General features: G+C 40.8%; 1 protein-coding gene and 1 pseudogene across 1 annotated transcript; both read left to right on the forward strand.

Annotated features, from left to right (window-relative positions):
* The window catches only part of LOC111647084 (E3 ubiquitin-protein ligase TRIM38-like), a 1,827-nt pseudogene extending 713 nt beyond the window's left edge, over window positions 1-1,114 (forward strand).
* Window positions 1,115-10,199: 9,085 nt separating this feature from the next.
* Window positions 10,200-10,956, forward strand: LOC111647090 (E3 ubiquitin/ISG15 ligase TRIM25-like). The gene is given in 2 exon segments (XM_023396708.2): window positions 10,200-10,882; window positions 10,884-10,956. Coding segments are annotated over 2 exon segments (738 nt in total). The 5' UTR covers window positions 10,200-10,217.
* The last annotated feature ends 15 nt before the right edge of the window (window positions 10,957-10,971 follow it).

The raw sequence follows: 10,971 nt of genomic DNA on the forward strand, positions 1-10,971 counted from the left end.
ACAGCAGCTGTGTCACAGCTCAGAGATAAACTACAGGACATTCTGAGAGACACATGGACAAACATCTCACTGACAGTGACTGAAGTGGATGTTTCACTGTCACAACCAGAGCCCAGGACCAGAGCTGGATTTTTAAAATATTCACAGGAAATCACACTGGATCCAAACACAGCAAATACAAATCTGTTATTATCTGAGGGAAACAGAAAAGCAACATTAATAAAAAAAGAAGAGTCTTATTCTAGTCACCCAGACAGATTCATTAGGTGGTGCCAAGTTCTGAGTAGAGAGAGTTTGACTGGACGTTGTTACTGGGAGGTGGAGTGGAGAGGAGAAGGAGTTGATGTAGCAGTTGCATACAAGAGTATCAGCAGAACAAGGAGCTCAAGTGAATCTGGATTTGGACACAATGACAAATCTTGGGCGTTAAATTGCAACCAAAATGGTTATAGATTCTTCTACAACAAAATCAAAACTCCAGTCTCAGGTCCTCAGTCCTCCAGAGTAGGAGTGTACCTGGATCACAGAGCAGGTGTTCTGTCCTTCTACAGCGTCTCTGAAACCATGACTCTCCTCCACAGAGTCCAGACCACATTCACTCAGCCTCTCTATGCTGGACTTTGGCTTCCTTGGTATAATGGAGACACAGCTGAGTTGTGTAAACTCAAATAGATGAAGGTCATTTAAGGTGCAGTTGGTTCAAATCTGTATTTTAATTCATCGGTTTATTTTGTCTCCATCATTGTTGCTAAAAGCTCATTGCTGTTGTGTTTCTGCACTGCACAGAGATCACCTGTCAATCAAACATTATGGGTGGTACTTTGACCTCTTCTCATCTATTGTTGTGTTGATGTTTGAGTTTCTTTAGGTGGAGCTGGAGCCATGGAGGATATCACTGCTCAGGATGATTTTTCTTTACCTAAACTGACATTTCTCCACATGAAAATATAAACTTCTCTGTGCTCTGAATGTTTGATGAATATTTGTGTTGATGTATTTGTATGTTGTTGTTTCTCTTCCACTGCATGGGCCTTAATAGAGAAATCACCAGACCTTCCTTTATCACAGATATTTTGCTCTCACTTGAAGAATTAAATCTATAATTACATTTAAATTTATGTGTTTGTCAGATCGAATGTTGTTGTTGTTCAAATCAACTTACAAATAAGGTCAGTGAGGTTTTATAAAACTGTAATTATGATGATAATAATAAATGAGGAGATGATTCATTATTTTATTTTCCATCTCTGAGATTCAGGTGAAACAAACTGATTGTCTGGATGAAGTGAATCTGTTCATGAATTTACTGAATAAAAATCATTTAACAGACTTTAGTGATTCAATATGTGAACAAACTGAAGCTTCACATCATGAATAAAACTGTTTTGTCCCAAAGAATAAATCAAATATTTTCTTCTGTCTTCATTCCAGGGTCTGATCCAAAACTGATTGAACAAATATGAAACTAAAATGAGAGTATAACTGAGGCAGTTTTCCTCCTAATCGCGAATAGAGGGAGTCTGACTGGATGTTTGATGTACAAGTTGCATTCTAGGATTTTAGTAGAACGGGAATTTCAAAATAAATGTACTTTTGTCACATCATATATTCAGACATATTAATGTCTTTACTCTAAGGGGAAACGTGAACAGTCTGAAAAAGATGTGGAGACATAAACTGTATTCATCCTTCTTGTTGCAAATGACAACACAGCCTGCCTTTCTCAGTCTGCTCCTGTTTTTACAACAAAACAAAACCTGACAACACCTCCGTCTTCTTCCTGCTCTTCTCTGGTTACATATTTCCTTGTTCCCTTCCTTCACACATCTTCCAATTTGAGGAAGAGTGTAACCAGCCAATGACTGACTTACAGGTGAAACATGACAAGGAGCCACAACAGTGTTTTTATGCGGGGCCATAAGACAAGAAGGTTTACAACCAGTGGGTTAATCTTTGACAATATATTGTTTTATATCAGCTGATTTGCTGTTCTGACAGTCACAGACAGTTGACGTCATCCTGCTGACAGGGGCGTCAGATCAGAAAGGCTCCTATGTTTCCTCCTAAAAAGCACTTACACACTATATACTGTATGTTCTCATTTAATGTGGAGACCTTGTTCCATTTATTTCACTTAAATATTAAGTACCTGACTTCAGCACAGCAGCTCTTTATCCTCAGTGGATGACAGAGAACCAGTGTTGTCCCTGTAGGAAGAGAGAGTCTATAAAGGAGTTTTCTCCAGGAGACGTGTTGCAGTAAAAAAAAAACAGGTGGTTAGACAGAAATTAAATAGAAGTTCACGTGATCCAACCTCATGCTGACAATGCAGTTTAAGCAGTAGATGATTTCCTGTAACAGCTGAATAGCTGATCACATGGTTGATTTGGTCTCCGGTCGTCCCCAGGCCTCAGGAATCAGTTATGGAATCAAAGGTTGCAAAACTTTAGAATATGAAGCTCAATTTTTTTTCTTCTGTAAAACTCAATTATTTCCTGCATAGCTCTTGTGAGCTGAATGTGATAGCTCAAAGTGCAATTATTCCAATTTAATTTGGTCATAAATCTAAATGCATGTTTTAAATGACAGATAACACATCGTGCCTCATCTTTGTGTAATACAGTAAAGGCAGAAGGACCTTCCTTCTTTTCCTGCTTCAACACTCATCAAGATTCACCCGGTTCTTTGTTCACTCCCCTTCACAGATCTGTAAGTATGAGGATGGGTGTAAATAGCATGTTGTGAAGAGCAGGAGATGATAAGTCTCATTCGCTGCAGGAAGTGAACAAGAGTAGAAGAAGCAGAGATTTGTTTTCCTTCAGAGCACAAAGATTGTTTCTGTTCAGAGGAATTCCAGCTATTTGACAGAAACTCTCAGGAGGTGAAATGGAGCAGCAAGGAAATCAGCTGGACCAGGCAAAATTCTGCTTTTCAAGCTGTCTGGATCTACTGAAGGATCCAGTGACTATTCCCTGTGGACAGGCTCTCACACACAGAGGATCACAGCCAGTTTCTACACAACTACCCCTCACTGTCACGACTCAGTGAATCTACAGACTCATCCAGCATCAATATCCGTCCTCTGAGATACTTTGAGGACGTGACAGCAGCTGTGTCACAGCTCAGAGAGAAACTACAGGACATTCTGAGGGACACATGGACAAACATCTCACTGACAGTGACTGAAGTGGATGTTTTAGTGATGCCGCCACAGCCCGAGACTAGAGCTGCATTCTTACAGTATTTTATGTCAAATCACACAAGTCCCCAGTCCTCCAGAGTTGGAGTGTACCTGGATCACAGTGCAGGTATTCTGTCCTACCTGAGTCCAGACCACATTCACTCAGCCTCTCTATGCTGGACTTTGGTTTAATTATTGTGGTGACACAGCTGAGATCTGTAACCCCAAACAGACAAAGGTCATTTAAGGTGCATTTGGTTAAAATCTGTCTGTATTTTAATTCACCAATTCATTTTGACTCCATCATTGTTGCTAAAAGCTCATTGCTGTTGTGTTTCTGCACTGCACAGAGATCACCTGTCAATCAAACATTATGGGTGGTACTTTGACCTCTGCTCATCTATTGTTGTGTTGATGTTTGAGTTTCTTTAGGTGGAGCTGGAGCCATGGAGGATATCACTGCTCAGGATGATTTTTCTTTACCTAAACTGACATTTCTCCACATGAAAATATAAACTTCTCTGTGCTCTGAATGTTTGTTGAATATTTGTGTTGATGTATTTGTATGTTGTTGTTTCTCTTCCACTACATGGGCCTTAACAGAGAAATCACCTGACCTTCCTTTATCACAGGTATTTTATTCTCACTTTGTAAAGAATTAAATTTATAATTACATTTACATTTATGTGTTTGTCAGATCGAATGTTGTTTTTGTTCAAATCAACTTACAAATAACGTCGATAAGGTTTTATAAAACTGTAATTATCATGATAATAATCACTGTGGAGATGATTCCTTATTTTTGAATCAAATACTTTCTTGTCTTCCATCTTTCCCATGTGACCTGAATGCAGCATCAGTGTTACAGGGTGTGACTCCTGTGAACAAACTGACACAGTGTGATATTAAATATATTTAAATGTGTCTTTACTGATGTTGTTTAAAGCTGCCAAAGGCTGAGTGAAGTTTTTACTCGTCTTCCTGCAGTGAACATCACAGCAGGTGAACAACTGAAATCTGAAACTGATGCACAACACAAGAGGGCGCCTTCATCCACCTGACCAGGGATGTAGTGAAGGTTAAAGCTCCTCAACTCTGTTTGTTCACATGTTTCAGACCATGTTTTAGAAACTTAAAAGAATCTTTTGTATCTATTAGTGCATCAGATATGAGCCAGACTAGTGTAAGTGCCCAGGCTGTCTTCACGTTGAACTGTGTAAGGCAGATTTTGTTAAGATAATCAGCTCCAGGGGAACCATTTTTTAATGCAGCAGATCAGATCCAAACAGAAAAATGAAGTGAGTCGAGTCAAAGAGCTTCACAGACAGAGGATAATATCCAGCGCAGAGATATACTCAAATAAAAAAAGAGGTCTTAACCATTACACTTGTTGGAATTATTTTCTATGTTTAGACTCACCACAACCCTCTGGTGTTGCTGCTGGGGTCAAAGAACCTGGATGAGTTTCCTGGTCATATTCAAAGACTGAGAATGAGATTGATGAGGTTCTCATACTCCATCTCACATGTTGCAGGTAAAAACATTACAGCAGTGCTGATGTCCTGTCGAGAGTACCTGCAGAGTCAACGGTGACACACAGCAGGAGAGAGAGGTCAACCAGTATGTAAACATGGTCATGTCAAGCCTGCTAGAAAAAGAGAAGGGACTGTAGGAAATTAAGAAACACCAGGACACAGATGAAATGCTGTTCCAAATGAAAAAGTATTGCACTGAGGGACGGCCCGACAGATTTACGATGCTCAGAGCTTTCTTACCTTTCCTATAGTTTGCTGGTGAACTCACAATCGAAAATGGAATACCACTGAAGGGTAGAAGACTGGTGATACTGAAGTCACTACAAACAGACATTCTACAGAAAGTGCATGAAGGACACTAGAGCATGGCAAACAATCTTTCTGGTGGCTAGGATTGATCATGCAGCTTCAGAGTTTAATTGAGAACTGTAACACTTGTGCAAAGCAGAAATTCAACTTCAAAGAGATGCTACAGCTTACTGAGTTTCAAGCCAGGCCATGGGTTGCAGTCAGTGCTGATCTGTTTGAGTGGAACAGCAGCCAGTATTTGGTGGCAGTAGACTAGTACTCTCGCTTTATAGAGATCGTTTAAGTCAAAAGGGGATTCATTCCCATCATGTCCAGTCCCGCCTCCCCCCAAAAATAATGGAGAGGCAGAGTGTGCGGTGAGGACAGTAAAAAGTCTCCTGCAGAAAGGAAGAGACTCTCACTTGACTCTGATACTTTGCCATGCCCCAGCCCCGCCCAACAGTCACAGTCCAATTGAACTGCCGATGGGCAGACATGTCAGAACCACTGTTCTTGTCCAACCATCTTCCCTCAATCCAGGATGACCCGACATCCCCGAACTGAAGGAGACAAGAATAGTAGAAAAACTTCAACAGAAGACACAGAGTTCAGGGACCTGCCAGCACTGAAACTGGGTGATCATGTTGGGGTCACTAACACAAAAGAGAAGGGGACAGTTATTATTTGGTATCTTTACGTGGAACCTCCCTCTCTCTCACTTTCTCTCTCTCACACTCTTTCTCTCTCACACTCTTTCTCAACCCAGCCAGTCAAGGCAGATGGCCGCCCAAAATGAGCCAAGTTCATCTCAAGGTTTCTACCTGTTAAAAGGGAGTTTTTCCTTGGCACTGTCACCAATTTCTAGCTCATCATGGGAATGTTGGGTCTCTGTAATTAATATGATAAAGATTACAGACTACACCTGCTCTATATGAGTGTCCTGAGATAACTTTTATTATGAATAAACTCTATATTTAAATTTGACTTGACTAAATTTGACAGTGAGAGCAAGGGCAGATACTTCGAGGTCTTACATTGTTGAGACACCTAGGGAAAATCTGAATCAGAATCACACCGCCTTGTCACCACACAGGAGCCCATAGACACACCAGTGGACCTGACAATTATTACTCATCCAGAAATCACAGTTGGTCAGCATCCAGCAGAGCAGAGTCATACCCATATACAGAGTCCTTAGGCTAAGAAATGATACCCAGCAAGAGCGAGAAACCCTCCATGGTAACTGAAGGACTTTGATACTGGGCACTAGTTTTATGAACACAGCCCATAAAGATAAAAAAATAAAAAAATAATAAAATAAAAAGTTAGAATAGAATGAGGATAAATGGGAAACTTTTAAAGCAAGTATTTGTCTGTTGAAAATTATATATTGTTTGGTTAAATGGGAACAAGGAAGTATCACTTAAGACTATTACAAAAAAAAGGATGTTAAGTAAAACAAACATGTTCCTAAAGATAATTATTTGACAGTACAGTACAGCACATGAAAAGGAGGCTGTAGTGTTGTCAGGGTTGTGTTGTGGTACATAACTGCCAACTGTTGGACTAATACCGACAGTATCCTGTGATAGAGTTTTAGGTCCAACAAAGTTTTGCACAGTGGAACAAGTGTGGTCCTGAGCTCTCACTTTTACACTCCTTGCTTGTCGTTTTAACATAACACTACTATGACTGCTACTTCTGATAGTAAATAACATTAAGAAGAGGAACCATTACATGAACAAGAACAAAAAGAAATAGAAAAGGAGGCCAAATTACTAAAAATGACCAAATTGTCTATTATCTAACCAGTTTTGAATTGTTTGTTGTGTTTCTGAACTAAATTTATTTTTTAACACTTGCACAATAAGTTGTGTCTCAAGGCAAATGAACAGTCTGAAAAAGTGTGAAGACACAGTAATTTTGGTGTCACCCAGGTCAGCATGTGGAAACATAAACTTAAATAATGATATGTGTTACAAATAACAATACACCTTCCCTCTATCAAACTGCCCCTGTTCATGGAAAAAAACAAAGCTTAACAACACCTCCATCTTCTTCCTGCTCCACTCTATCTCCATATTTCCTTGTTCCCTCCCCTTCACAAGTAAGTACAAGGATGTAGACACAGCTACTGCATGAACTGTATTAAAACCCACTGGGATGAAGAGGATCAGAAGAAAATCCACAGCTGTCCTCAGTGTAGGACCTTCATTCCAAGACCTGTCCTGGTGAAAAATCTCAGATTCAGGTGAAACAATTGTGTAGATGAAGTGAATCTGTTCATGAAATCACTGAACAAGAGTCATTTAACAGACTTTACTGATTCAGTGTGTGAACAAACTGAAGTTTCACATCATGAATACATTGTTTTCGTCCCAAAGACTGAATCAAATACTTTCTTGTCTTCCATCTTTCCCATGTGACCTGAATGCAGCATCAGTGTTACAGGGTGTGACTCCTGTGAACAAACTGACACAGTGTGATATTACATATATTTACATGTAATGTCTTTACTGATGTCGTTTAAAGCTGCCAAAGGCTGAGTGAAGTTTTTACTCGTCTTCCTGCAGTGAACATCACAGCAGGTGAACAACTGAAATCTGAAACTGATGCACAACACAAGAGGGCGCCTTCATCCACCTGACCAGGGATGTAGTGAAGGTTAAAGCTCCTCAGCTCACTTTGTCTAAAGTTTTTAGTGATCATGATTTTAGGTTGAGAAGTTTTATGATAAAAATGTCTGATGTAATACATCATGGTTAGTGCTGTGAAACCTTTATTTAGCCTGGCAAGACATTAAGAACAAATTCTTATTTACAATGACAGCCTAGCAAAAGGCAAGAGCCTTCAGGTATTCATCTTTTAAATCAAATAAAATCCAAAAATTGTTGCTTTTCTTTTATTTACTAAAAAATGTTACGAGGAAACTGATACATTTTTTGTACGTATTTGTTTAATGAGAATATAGTCTGCCCTTATAATAAAGCCAATAATCAACCGTATGAAATTTTGAATAGTATTCTGGTTTATTCTTCAATAGCATTTGATTGTTCTTCCAGTTACATGAGTTGGGTTCACTGCAGAGTGTTTGTGTAGTTTGAAACAGTTGTTTCACTCTCTATGCTTTTCTATTAAAAATGTATTGACATTAATAAGTAAAACTTAAACTTTACAAATATGATGATACTGTAACCTCTCAAGTGTGATGTGTGGGAGAAAAATGTATTGGTTGTAGATATAAATGGTATCTGTTTTTAAAAATTTTACATGTAATATTGTGTTCATTGTATTGTGTATTGATGCTAACTTTAACCATATAACCTCATACCCAATGTGTCATATCATGTATGTTTTTAGATGCCTCAACTAGCCCGGCTGAGAAAAGGGTCTGTGAGTGTGTAAATAGAAAAACCTTTAGGGACACAGGAAACTAAGTAGAAGTCGAACAACACTGGGGGGATACTAAATCTGATTTCTTAAATCATGGCTAGACATTGACAGGCAAATGTTCATCCAATCACACTCACACACTTTGATATCCTTAGTTGGTAGGTACGAGATAGGAATATGTTATCACCTATAATAATATAATCAAAATGAAAAATCATGAGTATATTACGAGTATTATGAGACTGTGATTTTCATGGACAGGATCTCAAGGCGCAGCCGAGGTGAGGAGTGTGTCTGCTTTGGGAACCTCAGAATTACATATTTGCTTTTTGCAGATGATGTGATTCTGTTGGCCTCATCAGAGCGTGACCTCCAGCATTCACTGGGACGGTTTGCAGCTGAATGCGACGTGGCAGGGATGAGCGTCAATACCTCCAAGTCTGAGGCCATGGTTCTCAGCCGGAAAAAGGTGGACTGCTCCCTCTAGGTTGGTGGTGAGTTACTGCCCAAAGTGAAGGAGCTCAAGTATCTAGGGGTCTTGTTCATGAGTGTGGGTAAGATGGAGCGGGAGATTGACAGGTGGGTTGGTGTCAACAGCAATGCGGGCGTTGTACCGGACCGTTGTGGTGAAGAGGGATGCTGTGCCAGAAGCCAAAGTTCTCGATTTACCAGTTGGTCTTCGTTCCAACCCTCACCTATGGTCATGAGCTCTGGATAGTGACCGAAAGATCGCGGATACAAGCAGACGAAATGGGTTTCCTGCGTAGGGGTGGCTTTGCTCAGCTTTAGAGATAGGGTAAGGAGCTTGGACATCATGGTTCAGGCATCTGATAAGGATGCCTCCTGAGCGCCTCCCTTTGGAGGGCGTGTGTGACTGGGAGGAGACCCCGGAGTAGAACTCGCTGGATGGATTATATATCCCATCTGGCCTGGGTATAACTCGGGATCCCCCAAGAGTAACTGGAAAGCGTTGCCGGAGAGAGGGATGTTTGGGGCCTCCTGCTTAGCCTGTTGCCACCGCGACGCGACCCCAGATAAGCGGAAGACAATAGATGAATACTCATAATACACAGTGTGTATAGAAAAGAAGAAAATCATTTGTGCATGTATAAATTCCAAAATTACAGCTATGTGACAGTTGATGACTAAGCATAGGCTATGTGACATATGGGGGTTTCATCTATGGCAACAGGTGATCTCGGTGTTGGTGTAAGCTGAGGCCTAAAGCCTCAGATGCCAGAGGGCATCAAGGTCTTCTGTTGATGGCTAAACAATGGCCCCATGAACAGCAAAGTTTGGTTAAGTTTGTTTGAATTAGTTAAAACTAAGTTATGCAATGTAGTGGCTCTCTTGAGATATTTTAAGTGCACCAGGATGAGCGAAGTTGTGAAAACATAATAGCCTGCTATGACGCCTTATTATTAATAACATGTATAAAACTGTTAATTTTCTAGGATCCATTCAGTCATTTCTGTCTCCAAACTGAATTACATAGTCTAACGATCTGGTGTATTCATGTCCCATGGGATTCACAGTTGCAACAAGTATCAAATCGCTCCTCTTCCTGGACTGAATGTAAGCCTGATAACCCTCCCTCTTCTTCCTGCCCTCAAACACAGTGAGCTCCACTCTGTCCATATTTCCTTGTTCCCTCCCCTTCAGATCTACAGTTTGAAGATGGGTGGAACCAACATGTGGTGAAGTGCAAGAGCTGACAGGCCCCGTTCACTGCAGAGGCACATGTTGTTCAGATCAGAGCTCAAACTAGATTCATTTCTACAGAATTGAAACTCAGACAGTCGTTGACACAGAGAGGTGAAATGGCGCAGAAAGGAGTTCAGCTGGACCAGGAATCCATCTCTTGTTCGATCTGTCTGGATCTACTGAAGGATCCGGTGACTATTCCCTGTGGACACAGCTACTGCATCAGCTGTATTAGAAGCTTCTGGAATGAAGAGGATCAGAAGAAAATCCACAGCTGCCCTCAGTGTAGGCAGACCTTCACACTGAGACCTGTCCTGATGAAAAGCACCATGTTAGCAGATTTAGTGGAGAAGCTGAAGAAGACTGGACTCCAAGCTGCTCCTGCTGATCACTGCTATGCTGGACCTGAAGATGTGGCCTGTGATTTCTGCACTGGGAGAAAACTGAAAGCCTTCAAGTCTTGTCTGATTTGTTTGGTCTCCTACTGTGAGAAACATCTGCAGCCTCATTATGATATAACCCAATTAAAGAAACACAAGCTGGTGGAGCCCTCCAAGAAGCTCCAGGAGAACATCTGCTCTCGTCATGAGGAGGTGATGACAATGTTCTGTCGCACTGATCAGCAGTGTATCTGTTATCTCTGCTCTGTGGATGAACATAAAGGCCACGACACAGTCTCAGCTGCAGCAGAAAGGACTGAGAGGCAGAGAGAGCTCCAGCTGAGTCGATGCAAAGTACTGCACAGAATCAAAGTCAGAGAGAACAATGTGAAGGTGCTTCAACTGGAGGTGAAAGCTATCAATGGCTCTGCTGATGAAGCAGTGGAGGACAGTGAGAAGATCTTCACTGAGCTGATCCGTCTCATGGAGA

This window comes from Seriola lalandi, unplaced genomic scaffold, assembly GCF_002814215.2.
Source record: "Seriola lalandi dorsalis isolate HSWRI2012SDOR001 ecotype SW California unplaced genomic scaffold, Sedor1 jcf7180002054982, whole genome shotgun sequence".
NCBI lineage: Eukaryota > Metazoa > Chordata > Actinopteri > Carangiformes > Carangidae > Seriola > Seriola lalandi.